The 20,647-nt window shown below is 44.1% G+C and overlaps 1 protein-coding gene across 1 annotated transcript in view; it reads left to right on the forward strand.

The window, feature by feature from the left end:
- LOC134552442 (kinesin heavy chain-like) overlaps window positions 1-20,647 on the forward strand; it is a 55,892-nt gene that overhangs the window by 17,232 nt on the left and 18,013 nt on the right. Inside the window, exons 2-8 of the mRNA XM_063401157.1 lie at window positions 5,202-5,292; window positions 8,242-8,315; window positions 14,215-14,319; window positions 16,576-16,624; window positions 17,435-17,490; window positions 18,329-18,416; window positions 19,936-20,060. Coding sequence (XP_063257227.1) covers window positions 5,202-5,292; window positions 8,242-8,315; window positions 14,215-14,319; window positions 16,576-16,624; window positions 17,435-17,490; window positions 18,329-18,416; window positions 19,936-20,060 — 588 coding nt within the window. The remainder of the gene's footprint in view (window positions 1-5,201; window positions 5,293-8,241; window positions 8,316-14,214; window positions 14,320-16,575; window positions 16,625-17,434; window positions 17,491-18,328; window positions 18,417-19,935; window positions 20,061-20,647) is intronic.

The following is a 20,647-nucleotide window of genomic DNA, read 5'->3' on the forward strand; positions in this document are numbered from 1 at the left end:
CCGGGGACACCTTCCACCATCCCAGGAACACCTTCCACCGTCCCAGGGACACCTCCCACCATCCCGGGGACACCTTCCACATCCCAGGGACACCTCCCACCACCCCAGGGACACCTCCCACCATCCCAGGGACACCTCCCACCATCCCAGGAACACCTTCCACCGTCCCAGGGACACCTCCCACCATCCCGGGGACACCTCCCACCATCCCAGGGACACCTTCCACATCCCAGGGACACCTCCCACCATCCCAGGGACACCTCCCACCATCCCAGGAACACCTTCCACATCCCAGGGACACCTTCCACCATCCCGGGGACACCTTCCACCATCCCGGGGACACCTTCCACCACCCCAGGGACACCTTCCACATCCCGGGGACACCTCCCACCATCCCGGGGACACCTTCCACCACCCCAGGGACACCTTCCACATCCCAGGGACACCTCCCACCATCCCAGGGACACCTTCCACATCCCAGGGACACCTCCCACCATCCCAGGGACACCTCCCACCACCCCAGGGACACCTCCCACCACCCCAGGGACACCTCCCACCATCCCAGGGACATCTTCCACCACCCCAGGCTGCTCCAAGCCCTGTCCAGCCTGGCCTTGGGCACTGCCAGGGATCCAGGGAAAGCCACAAGAGCCTTTTCAGGGTCCCCTCCTGCCTCTGGGCTTTGTGCTCCCGTGTGTGACCTGTGAGAATCTCTAATTTGGGGGGATGGTTTCAGGCTAAAATCCTTCATCATGCTCAAATGCCTCCTCCCATCCCCCAAAACCAAAGAAATCCAGGATTTTGTCTGTCTGGTCCTTTCCTCTCAGGCATTTGAGAGGAAATTTCCAGGCAGTTTCCTCTCAGGCAGTTGGGAATTCTGTTCTGAGCTGTCTCACCTTGCCCATGGTCTTTACAAGGTGGATTTTTTTGGGGGGATGGATCTGGGAGTGGGTTCAGATTCCTGAAGGGGAGTTGTCCTCTCCCCTCATCACAACCTGCACCCCCAGGTCTGGAGCCCACCCTGAGGGTCGCAGGGAATTCAGGATTTATCCTGAAATTCAATCAGGGCTTCTCACCCTGGGCAGGAGCTCCGAGCACTGAGCTCTCCTCACTTCCCCTCTCTGGGGAATCCTGGGGAGTTGAGGTGGATTTATTTACTTATCAAAGCAGGAAATGTGTTTGGTTACCTTTAATTTCTCCAATTGAGGCTGCATTAGCTGCTGGTGTCGGCGCTGCTCTGAGATGTTGCTTTGGTAAATTTGGGGTTCATGGTGAAAATCCTTTTTGTGCTTGTTTTTTGTGCTTTATTTTATTTTTTTTTCCAAATGCCTCTAAACTCATTAGGAAACTAAAGAAGTGCAGTAATAATTGTCAATATGAACAGAATTGCTGGTGGTATCCAGAAGAGAATCTCTGGCTGTCAACACAACTCCAGCAGGAATTGTGTGGGTGGATCCGAGCACTTATCCAGCCATCCCTCAGCAGTGGCACGAGTGAACGGAACAGATTGTCAGGGGGGCTGCTGGAAGGAAGGGAAATGTGATTTATGGGGGGCAGATCACTCTGCGTGTCGTGAGGAACTTTGGGAAATAATACATGGAGGTGCACGGATGAAATCGTTGGCGTGGCTCAGAAAATAACATTTTCTTTCTGGCTGCTCATTGCTTGCATTGCTTCCTGATTTTGGTGTTTAATGCAGGATGGGTTACAGCTGGGAAGAAAAAAGAATGAAGGCAGTTCTGGCACTTCTGAAGGTGACAATAGAGAGAAAGGAGTGAAAATCTGGATTTTCATGGTTGCTCATCATCCCTTCTGTTCTGGGGCAAACCCTTGGGGTCTGGAGGGTGTTGCCTTTGCAGGGGGGATGTGGCTTTTGTAGCCTTTGAGAAAAATCAGTCAGAAATGAGGAGATTACAATAACAACACCAACAAACCCCAGAAGCTGTGTGGATGTGGCAGGAGGAAGGCTCAGGGTGACACAGGGGGATCCCAACACTTCCCCAACATCAGAGATCCAACCAGGAGCTCCTGAACAAAGAATGAGGAGGAACTAATTTTGAGATTTGAGCCCAAAACCATCCCCAAACCCCACAGCTGCTTGTTTGGTGCAGTCAGTGAAGGTGTCTGTGATTCCTTTATTCCCTTCGGACATTTCCAGCCTCTCACTTCCCAAAAAAACCTCCTGAGGAGGGAAGGTGCCCTGTGGAAGGGATGGATGGGCTGGTGTTGATAAATAAATAAATCCAGATAAATCCCAGCTGCAGGCAGGGCCTCTTCCAGTGGTTGCAGCACAATTAAGGTGGAATTGGGGTTTTTGGGGCTCTCTGGCATTCCAGGCGTGGGATGCGCTGAGCCTCAGCTCCAGCATGAAGGAAATAAATGGATTTTTGAGCTTGGGACGTTTGGCCTCGTTGCCTCGGAGCTTGGGATGAGCAAAATTCCAATATTCACAGGATTATTCCCCAAAAGTTTATATGGCTATTACCCCCAATATTTACAGGGTTAATCCCTTGACATTTACAAGATGATTCCCTTGATATTTACAGGGTTATTGCCCCAGTATTTACAGGATTTCCCCCCTGATATTTACATGGCTATTTTCCCAATAATTACCCAACTATTCCCCCAATATTTACAGGGTGATTCCCCCAACATTTACAGGGTTTTTTTCTTTGATATTCCCAGGATTATTCCCCCAATATTTACAGGGCTATTCCCATTATATTTACAAGGTTATTCCCCCAATATTTACAGGATTATTCTCTCAATATTTAAAGGGTTAATACCTTCATATTTACAGGATGATCCCTTGATATTTACAGGGTTATTGCCCTAATATTTACATATTTTTTTCCTTTGATATTTCCAGGATTATTCCTCTGATATTTACACGATTATTCCCCCAAAACATACATGGCTATTTCCCCCAATATTTACAAGATTATTCTCCCAATATTTACAGGGTTAATCCCTTGATATTTACAGGTTTATTGCCCCAATATTTACAGGGTTTTTCCTTCAATTCCTCCAATATTCACAGGATTATTCCCCAAAAGTTTATATGGCTATTTCCCCCAATATTTACAGGGTTAATCTCTTTATATTTACAGGATGATTCCCTTGATATTTACAGGGTTATTCCCCCAGTATTTACAGGATTATTCCCCTGATATTTACATGGCTATTTCCCCAATACTTACCTAACTATTCCCCCAATACTTACAGAGTGATTCCCCCAACATTTACGTTTTTTTTTTCTTTGATATTCCCAGGATTATTCCCTCAGTATTTACAGGGTTATTCCCTTGATGTTTACAAGAATATTTCCCCAATATTTACAGGGTTATTCCCCCAATATTTACAAGATTATTCCCCCAAAATTTACATAGCTAATTCCCACAATATTTACAGGATTATTCTCCCAATATTTCAAGGGTTAATCCCTTCATATTTACTGGATGATTCCCTTGATATTTACAGGGTTATTGCCCCAGTATTTATATGGCTATTCCCCCAGTATTAACAGGATTTTCCACCCAATATTTACATGGTTATTCCCCCAATATTTACATGGTTATTCCTCCAGTATTTCCATGATTATTCCCCCAGTATTTACAGGGTCATTCCCCCAATATTTACAGGGTTTTTCTTTGATATTTCCATGATTATTTCCCCAATATTTATGAGGTTATTCCCTCGATATTTACAGGGTATTCCCCCGATGTCTACATGTCTACTTCCCCAATATTTACTGAGCCATCCCCTCAATATTTGCAAGGTTATTCCCCCAATATTTCCAGGTTTTTTTCTTTGATATTTCCAGGTTTATTCCCCCAATATTTACAGGATTATTCCTTGATGTTTACAAGGTCATTTCCCTGATATTTACAGGGATATTCTCCCAATATTTGCAGGGTTATTCCCCTGATATTTACATGGCTATTTCCCCATTACTTACCTAACTATTCCCCCAATATTTCCAGGGTTTTTCCTTTGATATTTCCAGGACTATTTCTCCAATATTTACTTCGTTATTTCTTGATGTTTACAGGGTTTCCCCCCAATATTTCCATGGTTATTCCCCAATATTTCCAGGGTTATTCTCCCAATATTTACAGGGCTATTCCCCCTTAATTCCTGGGAGGGGAAGGAAATCTCCAGCTCCAGTTCCAGCTGCTTTTCTGCCCCACTGGGAGCACACAGGGAACACCTTTTATTTGCCATCCTCAGCAAAGATTTGGGTTTGGAGCACCCAAAAATGTGACATCTGTTCAGGCCACAACAAATCCTCCTGCCCAGTGCCCTGCAGGGCTTCCTCTGTGGGAAATGCTGAATTTCAGGCTGTTAAACTGAGATGATGGAGTACATGAAATGTTCTTTATTCCACAGAGTTTGTGTTAAACCAGGCTGTTAAACTGAGATGATGGAGTACATGAAATGTTCTTTATATCACAGAGTTTGTGTTAAACCAGGCTGTTAAACTGGGATGATCAAGGGCATGAAATGTTCTTTATCTCATGGAGGTTTTGTTAAACCAGGCTGTTAAACTGGGATGATCAAGAGCATGAAATGTTCTTTATCTCATGGAGGTTTTGTTAAACCAGGCTGTTAAACTGGGATGATCAAGAGCATGAAATGTTCTTTATTCCACAGAGGTTTTTTTAAACCAGGCTGTTAAACTGGGATGATGGAGTACACGAAATGTCCTTTATCTCATAGAGTTTGTGTTAAACCAGGCTGTTAAACTGGGATGATGGAGTACATGAAATATTCTTTATATCACAGAGTTTTTGTTAAACCAGGCTGTTAAACTGGGATGATGGAGTGCCCAAAATGTTCTTTATTCCACAGAGTTTTTGTTAAACCAGGCTGTTAAACTGGGATGATGGAGAGCATGAAATGTTCTTTATCTCATGTGGGTTTTGTTAAACCAGGCTGTTAAACTGGGATGATGGAGAGCATGAAATGTTCTTTATCTCACATGGGTTTTGTTAAACCAGGCTGTTAAACTGGGATGATGGAGTGCATGAAATGCTCTTTATTCCACAGAGTTTTTGTTAAACCAGGCTGTTAAACTGGGATGGTGGAGTACATGAAATATTCTTTATATCACAGAGTTTTTGTTAAACCAGGCTGTTAAACTGGGATGATGGAGCACCCAAAATGTTCTTTATCTCACGGGGTTTCTCCTGTGCTTGCAGCAAGGGAAGCCCTACGTCTTTGACCGGGTGTTACCTCCCAACACAACCCAGGAGCAGGTTTATAATGCCTGTGCCAAGCAGATTGTCAAAGGTGGGTTTATTTTGTTTATTGTCCCTCCTCCAGGTAAAAGGGTGTCTTTCTGTGCCCTCAAGCTGTTGGAGCACTGGCTAATGCAAGTTTGGATGTCTGAAGGAGAGTTTTGCATCAGTAATTCCAAATATTTCCTTTTTTTAAGAGTTTGTCTGTGTGAAAGAAAGCCCAAGCAAAAGAGCTAAAGGGATGGCAGCAGCTGTTCTGCATTCTCTCCTTGTTATTCCGCACAAACACTCATTTTTTAGGGGTAAAAAGTGATTTTTTCGTGCAGCTCAGTGGAATATCTGTAAAATGGAGTGGGAGTGTGGAAGGGCCGGGTTGGGAGCTGCTTTGCACGCAGAGATTTTGCATTTAAACCTGGAGTGAGAGCACAGGTACCTGTGGGAAACACCTGGTTCAGGAACAGAACCTTCCTCGGCTGTGGGAATTCCAACTTTCCACTCCACAATCCATTTTTGGGGTTAATTAATTAATTAATCCATTTTAACCCCAGGCCGCGCTCCCCTAGCACTGCAATCCCCTCACTCCTGGTCCTGGGTGATCCATCCTTGGTGAAATCCCAAAAATTCCACCAAACCCTGCAGGGGACACCCCAAAAATCCCAGCAGGGTTTTTTGGGATTTTTCTGGGAGTGCTGCCCAAACCCCCCCTGGAGCTCAGGCTGGGATTGGGGATTTGGGATTGGGGATTTGGAATTTGGGATTTGGGATTTGGGATTTGGGATTTGGGATTTGGGATTGGGGATTTGGGATTGGGGATTTGGGATTGGGAATTTGGGATTTGGGATTTGGGATTTGGGATTGGGAATTTGGAATTTGGGATTTGGGATTTGAGATTGGGATTTGGGATTTGGGATTTGGAATTTGGGATTTGGGATTTGGGATTGGGAATTTGGAATTTGGGATTTGGGATTGGGAATTTGGGATTTGGGATTTGGGATTTGGGATTTGGGATTTGGGATTGGGAATTTGGAATTTGGGATTTGGGATTTGGGATTGGGAATTTGGGATTTGGGATTTGGGATTTGGGATTTGGGATTTGGGATTTGGGATTTGGGATTGGGAATTTGGAATTTGGGATTTGGGATTTGGGATTGGGAATTTGGAATTTGGGATTTGGGATTTGGGATTGGGGATTTGGGATTGGGGATTGGGGATTGGGGATTGGGGATTTGGGATTGGGAATTTGGAATTTGGGATTGGGGATTGGGAATTTGGGATTTGGGATTTGGATTTGGGATTTGGATTTGGGATTTGAGATTGGGAATTTGGAATTTGGGAATTTGGGATTTGGGATTTGCTCATTGCAGCAGAGCCCTCGTTGTTCCCTGGCCTTGGAAAATCCCTGAAAAGCATTTTGAAAAGAATTTTGAAATCTTGAAAAAAAGAATTTTACAATGAATACCAGTTCTCAGAATGTTGTGTATTTTTAATTGATGTGGAGATGTGTGGGGAATAATTTTATTAAAGATACACATGAATACTGGAGAGCTCGCTCCTTTTATTGTTTTTTGAGGTCTTACATATATATGGTATTGTACAGTTCGTTTGATACACATTTAATATGTATATGTTAAATATTTTGTATTCCATATATTAAAATATAAAACATGTAACATTTTATAACTATTCTATAATATTTTGTAACTATTAATATACACACATATATTAATATAAACAAATATAGTAATATATACATAAAATTAATACGTTAAAATAGTTAATATATTAAAATGTTTATATTAAAATATTAAATATATTAAAATATTCAAGATTCAAAATATTTAATATATTTTTGGCTCTGTTTTTGCTTTGTGTGGTAATTTACATTTTTCTGGGTGTGTTTAGTTTCTTGTGGTGGTTTTTGAGAGTCTTGAGAAGATGAAGGAAATGGAGTTTTCTTTAGTGAACTTTTTACTTTTTTTTTTTTGTGTGTGTGTTTTGGCTCTTTTGGAACTTTTTAAAGGCAAAAGTCAGTTTCTGCTGGCTGAGAGTCTGTGCTTTTCTCTTTATTTGCATTTTTAGCCTTGTTACCTTGTTATGTTCATATTATTTGGGGTTTTTTTATCATTTATGGGCCTTAGATGCTTGTACTGCTTTAAAATATGGGAAGGGTAACAGGCACAGCACTCAAGATTTACTAAATGCCTTTAAAAATGCACAAACCATATTATTTAATTAATATAAATCAAAATGATATTATATTTATAATAGAAATAGATTTTATTTTTATTATAAATAACTATATTAATAATACAATACAATTTAATTTTATAAAATACAATGTATAATACATATTATATATTGTATAATTTAATTTTTTTGGGTTTTTTTTTGCCTGGAAACCTCTGTTAATTGAGATCCAGAGGATGGGAAACATCACAAATACAATTTACAGGCTGCTGGAAGTGGCCATTAACCAGTGCAAAGTCAATATTTTGGTATCTGAACCCACTCTCAAATTATTCATTCTGCCCTGAGAGAAGCTGATTTTCAAATTCCTCTTCGTTTGACTTTCTTCTTGCTTTGCAGGCAGGCTTGGAAATTAATGAGGCCGTGAACTGTGAGACAGAAGCAGAAAATGGAATGGGAAGTTTATAATAAGGAATATCAGTGAATTTGTTGAATTTTCTCCAGGGTGCCTGCTGGTTTTAAATGCAGCTCAGCTTTTTCCTGCCCACCTTCCACAGATCTAGGGGATGATATCTGATGTCCAGAGATGTTTTTCTCCCAGGAAAAGGAGAGGGATTCCAAAAATCCTGCAATTCTCTAATTCAGATTTTATGATGAATTCTCTTCTGGCCTAAAATGAGCTCAATATCTCATATTCCCCCCATTTTTTATTGCACAAACTACTCCCTAATTCAGCTTCAACACTGTAAAGACTTGAAAAATGCTGATAATTCAGCCAGCAAAGAGTTTTAATTGATTTTCCTTCTTCCTGCAGATGTTCTGGAAGGCTACAACGGCACAATCTTTGCTTATGGCCAGACCTCATCGGGAAAAACACACACCATGGAGGTACAGGGGCAAAATTCACATTAATCCAGTCACTGTGGTGGGAAGGAGAGAAATTAAACCACGGTTTTCTCACAGTTCGGGGTTTTTTGGGTCAGCTAGAAGGGTTTTCCCATGGTTTAGAACGGTTTTCCCATGGTTTAGAACGGTTTTCCCATGGTTTAGAAGGGTTTTCCCATGGTTTAGAAGGGTTTTCCCATGGTTTAGAAGGGTTTTCCCATGGTTTGGGGTTTTTTGGATCAGCTGGAAGGGTTTTCCTGTGCTTTGGGTTCTTTTGGGGGGTCAATTAGAAGGGTTTTCCTGTGCTTTTGGATTTTTTGGGTCAGCTAGAAGGGTTTTCCCATGGTTTGGGGATTTCTTTGGTCAGCTGGAGGAGTTTTCCTGTGGTTTAGGTTTGGTTTTTTTGGGTCAGCTGGAAAGGTTTTCCTGTGGTTTTGTGTTTTTTAGGTCAGCTGGAAGGGTTTTCCCATGGTTTGGGGTTGTTTGGGTAACTAGAAGAGTTTTCCTGTGGTTTAGGTTTGGTTTTTTGGGTCAGCTGGAAGGGCTTTCCCATGGTTTGGGGTTTTTTGGATCAGCTGGAAGGGTTTTCCTGTGGTTTGGGGTTGTTTGGGTCAGCTAGAAGAATTTTCCTCTGGTTTTGGGTTTTTGAGGTCAGCTAGGAGGGTTTTCCCATGGTTTTTGGTTTTTTTGGGTCACCTGGAAGAGTTTTCCCATGGTTTGGGAAAACTAGAAGAATTTTCCTGTGCTTTGGGCTTGTTTGGGTCACGAGAAGAGTTTTCCTGTGGTTTAGGTTTGGGTTTTTTGGGGTCAGCTAGAAGGGTTTTCCTGTGGTTTGGGGTTTTTTTGGATCAGCTGGAAGGGTTTTCCCATGGTTTGGGGTTGTTATTTTGGGTCAGCTAGAAGACATTTGGATATTCCAGCTGAAATTCCAGGATCCCCTCCTTGCATGAGGCTGCTCCTCCCCAGCCGGGCTCTGTGTGTGTGCCCTGGATAGGCTCAGCCCAGCAAAGCCGGGCTCTGTGTGTGTGTCCTGGATAGGCTCAGCCCAGCAAAGCCGGGCTCTGTGTGTGTGCCCTGGATAGGCTCAGCCCAGCAAAGCCAGGCTCTGTGTGTGTGCCCTGGAGCAGCTCAGCCCAGCAAAGCCGGGCTCTGTGTGCGTGTCCTGGATAGGCTCAGCCCAGCAAAGCCGGGCTCTGTGTGTGTGCCCTGGAGCAGCTCAGCCCAGCAAAGCCGGGCTCTGTGTGCATGTCCTGGATAGGCTCAGCCCAGCAAAGCCGGGCTCTGTGTGTGTGCCCTGGAGCAGCTCAGCCCAGCAAAGCCGGGCTCTGTGTGTGTGTCCTGGATAGGCTCAGCCCAGCAAAGCCGGGCTCTGTGTGTGTGCCCTGGATAGGCTCAGCCCAGCAAAGCCGGGCTCTGTGTGTGTGTCCTGGAGCAGCTCAGCCCAGCAAAGCCGGGCTCTGTGTGTGTGTCCTGGATAGGCTCAGCCCAGCAAAGCCGGGCTCTGTGTGTGTGTCCTGGATAGGCTCAGCCCAGCAAAGCCGGGCTCTGTGTGTGTGTCCTGGATAGGCTCAGCCCAGCAAAGCCGGGCTCTGTGGAGGTTCAGCCCGAGCTTTGCTGGGTCCAGCATCACCCCAGGGTTCTGCTCCACGGTGACCCCAGGACCTGCAGGCTGAAGGACGAGGGGAGCCCCAGGGCCCTGGGCAGACCTGAATTCCTGGAGGATGCAATCAGCGATGTCTAATTAAGCCTGGCCTTGGCAGGAGAGGGAAAATCAGCGGCTCAGCCCTCACAGATGGCACAATCCTGAGTAATCCACCAGCCCTGGGTGTAATTAAATCAAAATGTCTGCAGGGCTGGAGCTGGTGCTTCCACATGGCCCGGGAAAGATCTCCTCAAGCCAATTGATATTCCGAATTACAAGCAGTGATAAAGGGAATGACTGTGGAAAAGCAGCTGTTCTCCCCTCGAATAAAGGGAAAAGCTGTCCTTTCAACGTGGAATCAAGTCTATATTCGGCTTTAATCCCTCTCTCAGCCTCACATCCTCTTGTGAAGTTGCCAAAGGGTGCTGTGGAAAGGGGGAAAAAAAAATAGTCTGAAGTTGAAGAAATAGTAAATCCTCTTGGTGAAGCTGTTACGGGGGATTGGGTGTGAAATGGGAAATGGGAAATTTTTCTCAGTGTTGGTGCTGGGCTCCCCCAGGACACGGGGCTGTGGCACAGCCAGGAAAGGCTCCCAGGTCTTCCTTTGCCACCTGAACAGCAAGGAGACCCCTGGAAAATCACATTTTCTCCACCGTGGGTTCATGTGGTGGGCACTGACCCCACAGCAGAGCTGGGACCCCATAAATTGGAGTTATGGTGTCAACATCCTGAATTAAAGCAGCCCCGCCTCAAACTCTGCATGTCACCTGTGGAAATTAATCTCATTAAAATCTGAGGCTTTAATGAGCAGAGCACGCCTGGGGGGAATTTCCCACCGCAGATTTCCAAACCCTTTCGGTGAGGTCACGGCAGAATCCATGAGAATATTTGTGGTTTCTTTCTGTTTTTAATTCCAGCTTTCCACCTTCACCTTGTTCTTCCTTTTTATGGCCTCTCCCTCTCTCAGTGGGAGATTCCTGCCCATGGAATGGGATGAGCTTTGAGGTCCCTTCCAACCCAAACCAGTTTGGGATTCTGGAAATGAGAGTGGGGCTCATTTCCATCCCCTCTTTTTTTTTAATTTCTCCTGATTTGAGCAGTGGCAGCTGTGGCTGGGTGTCCCTCACACTTCAGGTTTTACTCTTGGATTTCTCTTCCGAGCTGGAGGAGCTGTGGAAAGGAAAACGTGATTATCACGGGGCTCGGGAGAACATTTAATTAAATGCATTTAAAAGTTGTCACTGCCTAAAAAATGCTTCAGGGATGAGTTTACCTGGTGCTGCCAGGGGTCTCTGCAGCACAGCCTGGAATCCAAAGGCTCCTGTGGCTGAGGGAGATCAGCTCCCCCAAAAGCCTCCCGGGGAAGGGATGCTCCAGCCTGGAATTGGGTTTTGTGGGATTTGGAGCTGTGTGGGCACAGCTCGGGTTGGATTTGTGCCCCCTGAAGGAATCCCAGCAAATCCCTGTCTATCCCAGTTTAGGGATAAAAACTGGGATAAACTTTTTATCCCCTTTTCCCTGGGAGGGAAAGCTCCCTGAGCAGCAGCACGGGGCAGGCAGGCGGTTCCAGGGAGATTTTCCAGGATTTCTTTGGGGAGAAGGGATGGAAGTGGGGCTGCAGTCACTGTGGGATGGAGCAAGGGAGAGCCAAATCCTGAGGGCTCTTTGTATATTCAATTTTCCCCTTCACCAGAGGTTTCATTCATTTAATCTCCTTTTTTTCCCCCATTCTCACAGCCTGAAATCAAACAGTGCCTGAGACAGGAGGGACTTTGGACTTTGGGAGATGCTGGGTGTGGGGTAGGGTTTAACTGCTGCAGGAGGTGATTTCTGGAATATAAATAAAATATTCCATTTGGCTCCAGCTGAGTGCTGCTTTAGAGGGAAAGCAGTCAGCACTGGAAATGATTTATCCCTGGTTTTTTTTTTTTCTTTCCCCTCAAGATGTTTCTGTAATTGAGGGATGAGTGCTTTAAGCACAGGGATGGAGGGAGAGGTGATGTCAGTGCTTTGTGTGAATTCCTTCAGCCCTGCCTGGGGCTGGGAAATTCACTGTTGTGCCACCAGCTCTGGGGAAATGAGGCAGTGGCTGAAATTGATATTTTAGCCTCTATTTTAGGCCAAAAATTTTAATAAATTATATATATATTATTTATTTATTTATTTAATATACAATATACTATATATTATATATCATGTATATTATATATTATATATTATATATTACATATTACATATTACATATTACATATTGTATATATTTAAATATATATTTAATATCTATATTTTCAAAAATAAAAAATAAAAAAGCCTTTAAAATGTTATATCGTAGTATATATAATTATATATTGATATTATACATTTAATATTATATACTGTTATCTGCTTCATAGCAATATCTATATTATCATATATATATAATTTTATATTTTAGCCTATATTTTAAGCCTATATTTAAAAAATATATAATGTATTACTTATTTATGTTATTATTATGGAGAATGTAAACCCCCTTTGAATTATTATAATTCTGAAATTAAGGGGCTTTCAGGCAAAGACATGAGAATAGGAATAACTGGTTTGAACAGTGCTTTACTAGGAATATTAATAATGAAAATGTAGGAAAAAAACAAACAAACAACAACAAAAAAAGAAAACAGTGAGAGAGTCAGAGCACAGCCTGACTCCCTGCTGGTCCGGGTGTTGGTGGCAGCCCAGTTAAATCCTCCTGCAGTGACAGATGTGGCTCTGCTGGAGCAGAGATGATCCTGTGGAGGATCCAGTGGTGGTGAGATGGGTCCAGCCTTCCTCTGGGAATGCAGAGTACACAGGCTGTGCTGGTGTTACAAATCCCAGGGTTTATCCAGGTGGGAATGCAGAGCACACAGGCTGTGCTGGGCTCTGAATCCCAGGGTTTATCCAGGTGGGAATGCAGAGCACACAGGCTGTGCTGGGCTCTGAATCCCAGGGTTTATCCAGGTGGGAATGCAGAGCACACAGGCTGTGCTGGGCTCTGAATGCCAGGGTTTATCCAGGTGGGAATGCAGTGCACACAGGCTGTGCTGGGCTCTGAATGCCAGGGTTTATCCAGGTGGGAATGCAGTGCACACAGGCTGTGCTGGGCTCTGAATGCCAGGGTTTATCCAGGTGGGAATGCAGAGCACACAGGCTGTGCTGGGCTCTGAATCCCAGGGTTTATCCATTGGGAATGCAGTGCACACAGGCTGTGCTGGGCTCTGAATGCCAGGGTTTATCCAGGTGGGAATGCAGTGCACACAGGCTGTGCTGGGCTCTGAATGCCAGGGTTTATCCAGGTGGGAATGCAGAGCACACAGGCTGTGCTGGGCTCTGAATGCCAGGGTTTATCCATTGGGAATGCAGAGCACACAGGCTGTGCTGGGCTCTGAATCCCAGGGTTTATCCATTGGGAATGCAGAGCACACAGGCTGTGCTGGGCTCTGAATGCCAGGGTTTATCCAGGTGGGAATGCAGTGCACACAGGCTGTGCTGGGCTCTGAATGCCAGGGTTTATCCAGGTGGGAATGCAGTGCACACAGGCTGTGCTGGTGTTACAAATCCCAGGGTTTATCCAGGTGGGAATGCAGTGCACACAGGCTGTGCTGGGCTCTGAATGCCAGGGTTTATCCAGGTGGGAATGCAGTGCACACAGGCTGTGCTGGGCTCTGAATGCCAGGGTTTATCCAGGTGGGAATGCAGAGCACACAGGCTGTGCTGGGCTCTGAATGCCAGGGTTTATCCAGGTGGGAATGCTGGGCTCCTCCCCTGGGTGCAGCATCTCCCATGGGTGATGGAATTGTATCAGTGAGCCTCGATGGCCCATGAACAGCAGATATCCCCTGGAGGGAGGATGGGTCCTGGAAGGGATAAAGAACTGCCCCAGCTGGGTTTAACAGCTGCCCATGGACAGCAGAGATCCCCAGGAGGGAGGATGGGTCCTGGAAGAGAAAAACAGATCTCCCCTGCAGGGAGAATGGGTCCTGGAAGGGATAAAGAACTGCCTCAGCTGGTTTGAACAGAAGAGATCTGCCCCCTCTACCCTGGAGTTCTGAGGGATGGGTCCTGGAAGAGATAAAGAGAACAAACTCCTCCCCAGCTGGTTTCAGCAGGTGGCAATAGAACACACACCTGTGGTTACATCCTGCATTGCAACCCAAGGCAGGAGCCTCTGGAAAGGAAAGTTTGGATCAATCCCCCCCTGTGCTCTCCCTGAGGAAGCATTCCCGGGTTTTGTGTCCGCAGGGGAAGCTGCACGACCCTCAGCTGATGGGAATCATCCCCAGAATTGCACACGACATCTTTGATCACATCTACTCCATGGACGAGAACCTGGAGTTCCACATCAAGGTAAACCCGGAGTGACGCGTTATGTAAAGGGCTGGGGGAAGGAGGTCCAGGGGAAATCTGCCTTGGAATGTTCTGTGGGTTGGTTTTTTTTCCTCTCTATCCCTTTTACAATAAATATTTATTACTGTCCAATATTTATTACTGATAATGCTTCCTGGAAATCACCTCATCCAGCTTCTGGAATTTTTTTCTAGAGTGTGTGTCCAGCTCGGGTTTGCTGGAACCACCCTTTGAGCAGGCAAATATTGATTTACTGCAGCTCCTCCAGATTTGGACCCTGCTGGTTCCAACCATAAACCTTCCCAAAGGACATTTGGGAAAATACTGCCGTGCTGTCTCCAGGATGAAAGTGAGGAAGGCTGGGTGATCCATGGAAGGGTGTTCAGAAGTGATTTTTTAATTCCTGGTGCACGGGCTCCTTCTGAGGGTGGTGCAGTGTTTTTCCATGTCCTTCCCTTTGTCCCAGCCATGTGATCTCCCGGGAGTGATCTTTAATTCCCCTGCCCATGCGGGGTCCTGGGGAGCCCTGGGCTGCAGGGGCTCTGCTCCATCTGGCAGGGCCAGGCTGCAGCTCTTTCCCTCTTTCCAAGCAGGCATCGGTGACATTGCCATGGACTGCAGGGAAAAGGAGTTTTCTGTGTCATCCCCACAACTAAACCAGACCTAAACACTTCAGCAGCTGAGCACAGGCAGATGTGAAGCCACTGCTGCTTCTCCTGCTGAGAGCAGAGCTCTGTGTCCTTTTTGTGCCTAAAGTTAGAGAGAAGTGACTTTTTAGTGCTGTTTGCATTAAATCCCCTGAAGTGCTCCCGGGGGAATTTTTGTGTATTTATTTAAATCATCTTGTACCTCTGAACCAGCTCCTGGAGGGGCTCAGTGATGTATTGGGAACGAGGTACAGACAGAAAAAATACCACAAATAAACCACGAGATACTCCAGAGACCTGAGAGTGTAAAATGGGGAGGAAAAAACTCTGAATTTCCACACTGATCCCTCCCCTCCTCTGCCCCCTTGGGTACTGACAGATGGGAGCCCAAGCTGGGGGAAATTCCTGGCCTGTCACGTTGTGAATCCCGGAATTGTTCCAGTGGTCTCCCACCAGAGCTGATGAATCTCTCCCGGAAAAGCTGCTGGACAAGGAGCTGTCAGGGAGAGGAATAATGTTCTGTCAGCAGCAGCCGGGGTTTAACCAAACTGTCACACTCTTCTAAACTAATGAAAAAATGAAAATTACTGAAAATTAATGGCTTTTTTTTTTCCTCTCCCTTTTTAGCAGGGATCCATTTAGAATTTGGTCTCTGCTCTCTAGGAGTGTTGGTTTTCAGTGTAAAACATGAAGTCTGGCCTAACTGGGCTGTTGGAATCAGCTGGTCCAGAGGAGGGCTTTAAATGGGGAAGTAAAGGCAAAAAAAAGCAAAATATGTCTGTATTTAATAGCAGTGTTACATGGGAAGTTCAACTCACCCGTGTAAAAGGCCCAGACATTATTTTTGAGGTGAGAGAAAATGAGACTTTACTGAATACCAGGAGTTTATTGATACCTAGAATGCAGCCATGTGATATTCCAGCTAAATAATCTGGATAAACCTGAATTAGGGAAGGGTTAGGCCCTACTCCCCTCACACATTTCTGTTTCCTTCTGTGAGTCAAATCCCCCTTTATTAAGAAACTCATTCATTCATTCATTCAATCATTCTTCTCCCCTTTTATTTTTTTTTGAGGACAATTGCCTCTCTTTGTTACAGCAAAGCTCATTTCCATTTTCTTCTTTGGATCTGATTCAAGGCAGAACCGTCACATGTGCTTCATTTAAAAGTTTAATTTAATATATATTGCTGAGGCTTATGGAAACGGAATGGTAAAGGTGCTGTCTGTTTTTGGGGGGGGTGAAAATCAATGTACAATTTTTACAGTCCTCAAAGCTGGCCCTTCTCATGATGCAGCTGTGGCAGCAGCTGGATTGGTTTGATTCAGCTCAATTTTTTTTTTGTCAATTTTGCCCATGTTACAAAAAAAAACAACCAAAAAAAGATAAGGTTTGCCTGAAGAGTTTTTATTGTGTATTTTCTTGATGAATCATTGATAAATGGAGGAAGATCAATGGCTTGTAAATCACTCGAAGTACAAATGTGATGAAATTCCAACTGTGTGGGAGGCGGGGTTTTATTTTTAGTTGGGTGCTTTTGACAGGGATGGAAACACAGACGTTAAATCAGCAGCGTTTAAATCTGTGATGTTTGTGATTATTTAATTAGGTTTCCTACTTTGAGATATATTTGGACAAAATAAGGGACCTCCTTGATGGTGAGTTCTGCGTTTCTTACGTGACTGAGCGCCTCGGCCTCACCCAGAGCTTTGACCCAAAGCCCGAGGGGAAGCAGGGGGTTTGTTTGGGAGGGGATTAAATTAAAACTGGAGAATTTTGCAGTTTCAATCATCTGATGTGTCTGCTGTGCACCTCTGCAGAGCACGAGCTGGGTTATGAATAGAGAGGATTTCACAGCCTGCAGGGCAGGGCTGGGCCTCACTGGCAGTGGATGCTCCTCCAGGAAATCTGATTTAAAAAAGGCAGGGAGGGCTTCGGAATCATCCCTGGCTTCTGGGATAGGGATAGGGAGCATCTGCTTCTTCCACAGTTCATGTCTCTACCTGTGCACCTTGTGTGTTAATAAAAGTGAATTTTGTTCATCAGTGTGAGGACAGAAATGGCTGTAAAGGCAGAAATATCTAAATATGGAAATATCTGTAAATATGGAAATGTCTGTAAAGGCAGAAATGTCTGTAAATGTGGCTCTGAGCTGTTCTGAATTCCGCACTGCTCTCCTGTCTCCTCTGCTTTGCCAAAACCCAGCTTAGTCTGGGTTTATTTAATTCACCCAGGCAATAAACAAAAGCTTTTGTGCCCCGAAGTTAAATGTAAATAAACAGGTGCAAGACTGACAGAGCAGGGAACAATTTCTACGTGTCAGAAACACTGGAGGTTCTCGAGGAGTGGGGAATGAGTGCAGGTCTCATTTACAAATTCCCATCCCCAAAATGTGTCTGCCATGCCTGGAGCTGACACTTCATTTATGCCTCTGGAATATTCCTGACGCTCTCCACGTCTCTCTGCAGTGTCAAAGACAAACCTCGCTGTACATGAAGATAAAAACAGAGTCCCCTATGTCAAGGTAAAAGAATCATTTAATCCTCAGCTTTTCATTCCTGCCCACAAATGCATTTATTTGCACATTTCCATTTGCATCCAGTGTGTTTGCTGGAATAATTCCACGTTTGAAGCCTTGAATGTTCGAGTTGTGTTGGTTCCTGGGTTTAAACAGTTTCCTGAAATATTAATGGGCTCGAATCATGTTTGTCTGATTCCCCTGACTTTGAACATTGCCATTTTGTTGGGATGCTGTTAAATTTTAAGCATTCACATTCCCCTTTCATGTCAGATATGAAAGAGAACAACTTGAGGAATTTTGTTCTTTAATATTTTGCTGCGTGGATGCTGCAATCTCGCAAAGGTTCAGAACAGATTGCTTGGGTTAGGAATTTGTTTGGTGGCTTTCTGGGCCCTCACTTGAATGCAATATGCTTGATATGAACATATGTGGGCCTAAATTATGTATGTATAATATTTTTCTGTTTATTCTCAGCTTGAGGAGCAAAAAGAAATTGATAAAGTAATTTATCCTGTAATATTGCATTGAGAGAGAAGGACTTTGCCCTTTGTCTTGCAGTTCAAGGGAGAAAAATTAACTTGGGGGTAGAATCGAACCCAAATGAGGAATAGATGTTGAATCATTCCATGTTTTCTGTGGAAAATTTCACACTGAGTGTTTGGATTTCACTGATTCTTCAATCCTGTGGAAAAAAATTGGCTCCCAATTTCCCCTGAAAGTCACCCCAAGGCGCCTTTGGGTCCATTGCCTCACCAAAGACCCCGTGGGATGCTGATGCTCCTCCCAATTATTTTCTTCGTTAGTTAAATGAACATTCCTGATCCCCCTTGCCTGTCCCCAGGGCTGTACAGAGAGATTTGTGTCCAGTCCTGAGGAGGTGCTGGATGTCATCGACGAAGGCAAGGCCAACCGGCACGTGGCCGTGACAAGTGAGTGTCCCCAGAATTCCCGGGGTTCTGCTGGTGCTCCCAGGGGATTGATGGATCCCTCCTGTCCCCCAGGGACTCGGAGTCACTTTGGGAATCATTTCATGCTGCTGCAATTACAACATTTTCAGTTAATTGGGTGTGTTTTTGTATGGAGGCTCCGCTGACTTCCAGCTCTGAGCTCGGAATTTAAGGCCTGGCATTAAATGGAATTGCTCCACAAAACATCCCAGCAGGGACTGGTGCTCAGAGTGAAGCTGGAATGATAAAGAATTTGGAATTATGTATTTTGGAAAGATAAAGAGCTCAAATGATGGATTTACATTTTCCTTTGGGCTGTAACTCCTGGTCAAACAGCAGCCACAGAGTGCAGGGCACTTTTGAACCTCTGCCTGGTTATCCCAGCAAAGCACTGGCTTGGATTGGGCTGCAGGGATGGCAAAAACCCCAAATCTTCAGGAATTAAACCCAAAATAATCCAGACTTGTTGCTGTTGTGTAGCATGAATGGGGATAAAAGGAGCTCTTCCCAAATTTTTACTGGAAGGTGTCCCTGATGCAAGCAGTGGATTTGGCAGAACCTCAGTTTATAAAATAAATGACATGAAATATATAAAATATATAAAATATATAAAATATATAAAACATATATAACATATCAAAAATATAAAATATATATAGTATATAATATAAAATTCTTGGTTGTGGGGTGGTGTTTTGGGTATATTTGGGTGGGGTTTTTTTGTGGTTTTATTTTTATTTTTAATTGAATTTGATTTCTTTTGATGCCCTGTGTAACTCCTTTCTGTTCTCTGTCTCTGCCTTCTTTGGTAAATATTATATTGCTTTTTTGCCATCATACTGGTAGAAATTTGCTCTGAGTAATATTTCCTGTTCCTGCTATTTTCTTTAACAAAAATACCCAAATGCACCTTTTGCCTGTTGCTTTTAGTGCTCCCAGAGAAGTTTTGATAAATGTATTTTACTGGGTTGAAATGGCAAGGAGCAAATTGGGAAAAAACCCCTGAGTTTGGAGATAAAGGGAATTCAGATAAATGTGAATATTGATGGGAAAGGGTGAGTTTATGGTAACACAGAAAGTGAAAAAACAGATGAGGAAGTGATTCTTATTCTTGAATCCCTTGAATCTCTCTCTGAATCTTAATCTCTTGATTCTTAGTACTTTAGGATTTTTTTTTTTTTGCTAATTTATGAAATTCCAGCATAATGTGGTTACAATCAAACCTCAAATAAGTGGAGCTGAAACTGCTGCTGTGTCTCACCTGTGACCTGGGCAAAGGGGGATTTTTTTACCTGCACAAGCAATAAAAATGTGAAATTTAATTTAAATAACGTGGTTTGGATGACAACTTTTGCTAAATGTGAGATCCCCTCCCGGAATTGCACCGAGACCTGCCCGGCCTCGCTGGGATTTGGGAATTTGGGGCTGGTTTTGATGGGATCTGGGAATTCCTGCCAGGTTTGAAAGGAGCTTTAACAAAAGCTGTGCCCTGTGATTTCAGACATGAACGAGCACAGCTCGAGGAGCCACAGCATCTTCCTCATCAACATCAAACAGGAGAACGTGGAAACCGAGAAGAAACTCAGTGGGAAGCTTTACCTGGTGGACCTGGCTGGCAGTGAGAAGGTAAATTCTCCTTTTTCCTGCACCTTACATCATCATTAACAAGGCTGATTTATTTATTTTTAATGTGGGATGGAGAAAAGGAGCAGATCAGAACTATTGGCATGAAAGGCAACCTCCCAAAATCTGGAGTAATGGATATTATTAATTATAATGGAAATAATGGAGTGAGTTGAACCAGTGTATTTTTACATGCCTTCACATTTACATCTGTGTAGCTGAAAAAAGGAATGTAATTTTGATATAATTTACCAAATTAGGCATATTTTATCTTGCTTGTGTTGCCATGTCCTGTTTCTAGGTTTTTGTAATTATTTCTCTATTAAATGAATGGAATACCAGCAGTTAATGCAGTTTTCAACTCTGCTCCAGGCTCCCTGAATCTTGATTGTGGTGACAATTTCTGCTTTCCAAAGTGGAAAAATAAATCCCAGGAAATGAATTTTATCTATTTACCAAAAGAGTAATGGTTTAGATCAGTTCTGCAATGCAAAAATGTTTCCCATTCTCATTCTGATGTTTTCTGGAGAGCTCAAAATCAGCTTTATTGGGATTTTGGGTTGCTCACTGGGACACGTTAATTGATAACC

Source organism: Prinia subflava, chromosome 6 (genome assembly GCF_021018805.1).
Source record: "Prinia subflava isolate CZ2003 ecotype Zambia chromosome 6, Cam_Psub_1.2, whole genome shotgun sequence".
NCBI lineage: Eukaryota > Metazoa > Chordata > Aves > Passeriformes > Cisticolidae > Prinia > Prinia subflava.